The sequence below is a fragment of the Oncorhynchus clarkii genome, chromosome 9, assembly GCF_045791955.1.
Source record: "Oncorhynchus clarkii lewisi isolate Uvic-CL-2024 chromosome 9, UVic_Ocla_1.0, whole genome shotgun sequence".
In the NCBI taxonomy this organism is placed as follows: Eukaryota; Metazoa; Chordata; class Actinopteri; order Salmoniformes; family Salmonidae; genus Oncorhynchus; species Oncorhynchus clarkii.
This window is the reverse complement of record NC_092155.1, coordinates 62273915-62281814: the sequence shown is the minus strand read 5'-3', so window position 1 is coordinate 62281814 and position 7900 is coordinate 62273915. Positions and strand designations below refer to the sequence as shown.

The 7900-nt window shown below is 42.2% G+C and overlaps 1 protein-coding gene across 1 annotated transcript in view; it reads left to right on the top strand.

The window, feature by feature from the left end:
- LOC139417347 (inactive dipeptidyl peptidase 10-like) overlaps positions 1-7900 on the top strand; it is a 31947-nt gene continuing 24047 nt past the window's right edge. Inside the window, exons 1-2 of the mRNA XM_071166615.1 lie at positions 1-81; positions 7551-7665. Coding sequence (XP_071022716.1) covers positions 43-81; positions 7551-7665 — 154 coding nt within the window. The 5' untranslated portion in view covers positions 1-42. The remainder of the gene's footprint in view (positions 82-7550; positions 7666-7900) is intronic.

The following is a 7900-nucleotide window of genomic DNA, read 5'->3' as shown; positions in this document are numbered from 1 at the left end:
CATGATTTAATTCCAGGAAGAAGCTTGTTGAAGACAGCAAAGATGATTGCCACTACTCAACAGAACATGGGCACGGACCTGGTAAATGGCTCTACTCAATACTGTTTCGTTTTTTTTTTTTTAGATGTTCCCAAGATTGTTTTTTATTTTATCATAGAGCAGGATCTGCGTTGATCTCATTGCATAAATCTCCCTGATGAGCATGGCGATAACATTACAGTCGCAGAGGTATGTGTGTGCGTGTGTCTACATGTGAGCGTATGCGCTTGAAGGATAGTCTAAATGCGCCTGTTTTTATATTTTATATCTCTGTTGTGACCAGTCAGAAATAGTTTTTACATTTAAATCAACATGATATGATTATCAATTAATATCTGTCTTTCCTTTGTGCTCTTTTATTCGTACTTAATATATCTAATCAATACAGGCATCTCTTGAACAAGCTTCTGTGTGCACTGCAGTGGTCGCAGTGGTAACCCCAATACCGGTATTCCCCTCTTCTATCGCAAACGGTTTTGATGTAGTGATTTTTTTGTTGGTAAACTGATTCAGTTAAATTATGTAGGCTATATTTTAAAACACATACTGCGTGTCGGTTGCGGTTATAGCAATTAAAATGCTGTAGTCATGGCTTACCCATGCCAAAGGGCATATAGGCCTACTTTATTAATTGATTTATAGCCCACAGCATGTGGATAAAGAGATCTGCAATCGAGGTGTGAATGAGGCACACAACTTGCAGCAGGTGATGGACAATCTAATTTATTATGTAATTATATGAAGTGTATAGCCTCAATTAAGTTGATTTAAAATCTGAATAGCAAAGTTGACTTATTTAACACCAGACCTTATTTTACCAGCATTTTCATTTCACACTTTTTGCCACTGTTTTTAATGTCATATTAATTTTCCCCCATGTACTGAATAATGTCCACTGCATGGTCATTCAGCAGCTCTGTGAGCCTATTCAAACAGAGAAGTTGCAACAGTTTTTGCATGTAGCTGTCTCTACTTGCAGGCTGTCAATAGGTTGCAGAATTGCTGATGCTCCAGAAATGTAAAAGTAACCAAATGTGACTGTAGTTGGTTGCTTCTTGGTGAACAGTTGCTGATAGCTGCATACATACTGTTTTTAATTAATAATCAGAGAAATACATTGCTCCTGGATATTAGTTAGTGTTGCGATATGCTTTCCATCTCCACTACAGCAGTACTTTATAGCCTTGCCAAGTCTAATTAAGAATACCCATTACCTTCTCAGCGACAGCAACAATTCAGCCGTGACGGCATTTTCAGTTCAGAGCTGCACTATTCATTTGGTTTACAAATCATGTGTCAGACTGTCAACAACATTGTTTTTAAGCAGTGCTGTGTTAGGTTGCATTGGTATATTTTATACTGTGCAACATTGTGAATAATTGAAAATATATGATAAATGTCTTTCCTGTCTGAAGTGGTCAGTGGGGAATGTTTTATGTCTCCCAACAATTTAGAATTGATCCATTTACATTTTGTAGGTTAAACAAGGAATCCACAAAACACAAGTTAGTGTATCTTTCCCAGGCAAATGTTTCTCTGCGTTATTATGGCACAGTCCTTTTATTTTACACAGCCAAGCAATTCATATACTGCACCTCCGTGCTTGGTTCTGTTTCCACAGATTTGATCTGTGATGGGGTGGTTGAACAAGAAGGGTGTACTTTAAAAGGATGCATTTACAGTTGAAGTCGGAAGTTTACATACACCTTAGCCAAATAAATTTAAACTCAGTTTTTCACAATTCCTGACACTTAATCTAAGTAAAAAGTTTTAGGTCAGTTTGGAAAACAACTTTATTTTACAAATATGAAATGTCAGAATAATAGTAGAGAGAATGATTTATTTCAGCTTGTATTTCTTTCATCACTTTCCCAGTGGGTCAGAAGTTTACATACACTCAATTAGTATTTGGTAGCATTGCCTTTAAAATTGTCTAACTTGGGTCAAACGTTTCGGGTAGGTTTCACAAGCTTCCCACAATAAGTTGGGTGAATTTTGGCCCATTCCTCCCGACAGAGCTGGTGTACTGAGTCAGGTTTGTAGGCCTCATTGCTCGCACACGCTTTTTCAGGTCTGCCCACAAATTTTCTACAGGATTGAGGTCAGGGCTTTGTGATGGCCACTCCAATACCTTGAATATGTTGTCCTTAGGCCATTTTGCCACAACTTTGGAAGTATGTTTGGGGTCATTGTCCATTTGTAAGACCCATTTTCATCCAAGCTTTAACTTCCTGACTGATGTCTTGAGATGATGCTTCAATATATCCACATAATTTTCCTGCCTCATGATGCCATCTATATTATGAGGTGCACCAGTCCCTCCTGCAGCAAAGCACCCCCACAACATGATGCTGCCACCCCCGTGCGTCACGGTTGGGATGGTGTTCTTCGGCTTGCAAGCATCCCTCTTTTTCCTCTAAACATAACGATGGTCATTATGCCCAAACAGCTCTATTTTTGTTTCATCAGACCAGAGGACATTTCTCCAAAAAGTACAATATTTGTCCCCATGTACATTTGCAAACCATAGTCTGGCTTTTTTATGGCGGTTTTGGAGCAGTGGCCTCTTCCTTGCTGAGCGGACTTTCAGGTTTTGTCGATATAGGACTTGTTTTACTGTGGATATAGATACTTTTGTACCTGTTTCCTCAAGCATCTTCACAAGGTCCTTTGCTGTTGTTCTGGGATTGATTTGCACTTTTCGCACTAAAGTACGTTCATCTCTAGGAGACCGAAGGCGTCTCCTTCCTGAGTGGTATGACGGCTGTGTGGTCCCATGGTGTTTATACTTGCATACTTTTGTTTGTACAGATGAACGTGGTACCTTCAGGTGTTTGGAAATCGCTCCCAAGGATGAACCAGACTTGTAGAGGTCTATATTTTTTTCTGAGGTCTTGGCTGATTTCTTTTGATTTTTCCCATGATGTCAAGCAAAGAGGCACTGAGTTTGAAGGTAGGCCTTGAAATACATCCACAGGTACGCCTTCAATTGACTCAAATGATGTCAATTAGCCTATCAGAAGTTTTTAAAGCCATGACATAATTTTCTGGGATTTTCCAAGCTGTTTAAAGGCACAGTCAACTTAGTGTATGTAAACTTCTGACCCACTGGAATTGTGATACAGTGAATTATAAGTGAAATAATCTGTCTGTAAACAATTGTTGGAAAAATTATTTGTGTCATGCACAAAGTGGATGTCCTAACCGACTTGCCAAAACTAAAGTTTAACAAGAAATTTGTTAGTGGTTGAAAAACAAGTTTTATTGACTCCAACCTAAGTGTATGTAATCACACTGTATCAGTCCTGTGTCAGAACATATATATATATATATATATATATCTCATATCAATTATTTAGCAGACGCTCTTATCCAGAGCAATTAGTGTTAAGTGCCTTGCTCAAGGGCACACCAACAGATTTTTCACCTAGTCAGCTCAGGGATTCAAACCAGCGACCTTTCAGTTACTGGCCCAACGCGCTTAACCGCTAGACTACCTGTCGTTATCTTTTATTTTCCTCTCCCTCATAGTTTACAGCAGTATCACACTCCCTTCTCCCCAGGGCGGACACAGCTATGTAGAGGAGTGGGATAGGTTCAGCAGCCATATAGTGTACTGAGAGCCTTTTTGTACAGTCATTTGCTATTGCTTGGTGGGATGCATGGTAGGATGCATGAAAGGGAATAGAGAAAAGGGCTGCAGGGCTCACAGCAGAGGAGGCTTAAAGCAGTGGATTTTTCCATGCAACTGTGGCAGGTGCTGCTGAGTATATGATATTAGGGCAAAAGTGTCATCCTCCTCAACCCAAATCCAAAGCCTACCACCTACAACCGTTTAAGATGTGAGAGGCAAGTGAGAAAAGGCAAATTGTTGTAATTCTGCCAAATAAATGGCGGTATAGATGGCGGCACTGTGTTTATTGAAATTGTATTATCCAAAAGGTCACTTCAATCATGGCGTGGCGATACAGCTTTCAAATCCTTTGAAGTTTATAGCGGAGCACTGGCAGTGCTGTTGAGGTCCTTGCACATCACCCCAGTTATATCTATTTAAACCAGTCAGAAAGTGGGAAACTGCTTCATAATGGCTACTATTTAACTGAGGTACCAAAGAGATATTGACATGGCAATGCATTCAAATAAAAGTTATGTGTTAATGGTTCATCTGCTTTTGTCCCGTGAGATCAATTACAGTGAATCGTTAAAACAAGATGCTGGTAGGCTCATTGTATCTTCCAAAAAAATAGTTGCTATTACAGTTTTGTCTCTTAAAATGTAATGGTTGACTGGCTTGCTTGATCTTCAAATGTCATGTCTTGGTACATCTTGTTTTTCTTTCTGGTTACTAGTGATTGGTTGCTGCAGAATTATGTAGCTGGTGGGATTTGGATATGTAGATGAGAGTCAGCATGTCTCAACAATAGCTTCATTAGCTGTGATTCTGCTCCCGATGATTTATTGTGTTATTTTCACCGCATGTTCCAAAGACAGACAGACAAGGAGATCCCCAGAGTCTAATTTATGAACTACCTCTGGTGCATTGGGAGCAAATTGAGCAATTCTATTTTGTGTGGTTTCCCTTTTTGAGTCTGTAGCCAACCATACAATTAAGGTGTTTTGATTACAGTCTACATACAGTATGTGTTTCAGCATGTGTTTTATCTGTAACCGTTAGTTGAGTTTCTCAGTGAAGAAGGGGTCAGGTTATCGGACCAGGGATTACGCAAGGATGTGTCATATTTTGTGGGGCGAGAGGCTTTCTAGTGACCCACCTAAAGTCCCTTTTACCGGCTGCTCGCTTTCTATGAATTGTTTCCCGCTGGACCTTGTTCAGCTGCACACTGTACCGATCCTATTTGGTTGGTTGAGGAGAATTCCCTTGGTCTGCTCTGTCTGTTGGCCATGGTGGGAGGGGAACTCTGTTATCTCTCACTGACGCTACAGACGTAGTCTCTCCCCAAGAGATACATGTTTGGTTGCACATACAGTACGAAGCTCCATTTAGTCTATAGACTAGAGTATAGACTGCCTGTGGGTTGGTTTGACTGACAGCATCATCAAAGCTTTATCATAGGCTCCTCTTGACTCTCTCTCAGATGGATGGCTCACAGAGCAGTGTATTATACATTATAATTGTTTTATTGTCCAGATTCCTTTTATCGGGTCACCAAAAAGCGTGCACTGGTGATATTCACATGTCAATCTAACCCCTCATCTGTCCACCTCTTCTGGCAATCAATGCTGTGCTGAATCCTTGATTCCTCAGATGTAGCATCGCCATCATTGAAACCCTCCCAGAATATGGTGGCTGTGTGTATCCACCTTTGAGATTATCTTCCCGTCTCCTGTATCTGTGTCTCATTTGCAACTTTGACATAACTCCCTCTTCCCCCAGCCAGCATGCACAGGGTTCTCCCGCTCTATCTGATGTGCTTCCTGTGGTGGTGCATCCCATTAGAGGGGATGTTTCAGCAGAGTGTTGCATGCAGTAGTAATTAGGGAAGGATTTTGAAATCAAAACACTATCTGTGGTCGAATCAGAAGAGCGAAGGGAAATTACATGAACCGTGCCTCTCTGTTAGGGTCTCCTGTGTGTGTGTGTGTGTGTGTGTGTGTGTGTGTGTGTGTGTGTGTGTGTGTGAGTGTGTGTGTGTGTCTGTCTGCTAGGGTCTCTTTTCTTCCATATCTTACATAACACCCAATCAGAGGGAATGATGTTGATCGGGTCCACTATTGTACAGCACAGGACTGTGCACTGTGTTGAGAGAACAGAGAGAATTACAGAGATAGAGTATAGCAGCTACAGTCAAAGAAAGGAGCACATCAGGGGAGGACTTATTGGTCTGGAGCGCTGGACCTGTGTGGAAGGGTGCACGTTCCATGAAAGGTGAGTTAGCTACCTAGAAGACCAACATGATGAAGTGTGATGATGGGAATTAATTTAACAAAACGTTCAAGAACACAAGGTGAAACATAAATAAGATGGAACATTACAGTACAAGAAACAGCTGCTGTAGGAATATTGCGTCTGTATATTCTCCTCCAATGCTCCTCAAAGCTCTACTGGAATAAGGAAGCCACAGTATCAGTCACGATTAAATACAACTGCAGACGATTCCAGAGTCCTCATATATAGTGTGTAGCTGTCTGAGACAAGACACCGGGGCATTACATTCATTGGAGTGTGAGAGCGCAATCACAATGCAACCATAAACCTCATGGCCTGGCCCTGTCCTCAAAGCCACAGAGCCATGGCCAGCTGCTGTTTTCCATCACCCTCACCTTCCCGCAGGCCTTGATGGAGGACAGGAACAGCCATGGGGATTGCTGGTTGACATATTGCTGATCCTCCATCCAGCCCTGTGTTACACCAGCTGTCTCCGAACCACCACTATACAGCCACTGTTGCATTCACACACACACATCTCCACTTATGCAATGTACAATCCCCAACCTCACATGCTCTCAACCTATCTGCATACTGAAAAAACTTAAACCACAATCACACAAGACACAATCATAAAAGTCAAATCAAACAGTTGACATAACAACAAGAAAAGGGCCATGGAGCATATTATTGTTACCAGTAGAACCAGAAAGGGAATGATATCTGTACATAGCTCCACACTTCATAGGCTAATCTTGAGAGAATACTCAACACACAGTATATCGTTTCATGTTTCATGTTTTGTGTGTACCCCAGGAAGAGTAGCTAGTGCTTTTGCAACAGCTAATGGGGATCCTAATAAAATACCAAATACTACACCGGCTCTGATACCCTTCAGATGTGGCAGGACTTGCAAACTATTACGGATTACAAAGGGAAACCCAGCCGAGAGCTGCCCAGTGACGCAAGCCTACCAAACAAGCTACATTTTGTCTATGCTCGCTTTGAGGCAAGCAACACTGAACCATGCATGAGAGCACCAGCTGCTCTAGATGACTGTGTGATCACGATCTCCATTGTCAATGTGAGTAAGACTTTTAAACAGGCCGCAGGCTCGGCGCATGCTCTGACCAGCTGACAAGTGTCTTCACTGACATTTACAACCTCTCTCTGACCCAGTCTGTAATACCTACATGTTTCAAGCAGACCACCATAGTCCTTGTGCCCAAGAACGCTGTGCCCAAGAACGTGCACCCTTCCACTCTTCCTCCCAAACCCTACCATGTGCCCCATGAAAGCTGTTACAGGTGAAATGAGGCGACAGATTTGAGAAATTAAACCATGACAGAAATGATAGTCTGCAATTAATTAAACATTTTTCCCTGGCAAAGGAGAAGTCTAAATTACACATTTTTCTGTCATAGTGAGAGTACGAAACTGTTATTTCCCCAGAGACTGCCTGTTGCCTACGCCGCAGATCTGCTTGTCTGAGAGCGAAATACTCACTGTGAGGCTGTGGAAATGAAGCGGCACTAATGTTCTCTCCCTCAGCTGTGTGTGTGGACATTACACTCATCGCTGTGTGTCTGTATGTGTGTGTGTGTCTGTGTGCTTCTCTTGTTAGGACATGCATGCTTCAGCCGGTCCACCTCGGAACTGGAAGGGCATTGCAATCGCCATGATGGTGATCGTTGGTGTTCTATCACTGGTCAGCCTTTCAGTCATCATGCTCACACCTGGTAAGATGAAACACATAATGGGAGACGGAAGAGAAGGAATGGGGGAGGGAAGAGAAGAGAAGGAATGGGGGAGGGAAGAGAAGAGAAGGAATGGGGGAGGGAAGAGAAGAGAAGGAATGGGGGATGGAAGAGAAGGAATGGGGAGGAAAAGAAAGATGTAGAGAAACAAATAGAGAAAAAGAATGCAGGAGGGTGAGAGAAAGAGAATAAAGGCAAGGAGGGGTGAAGGGGGTGA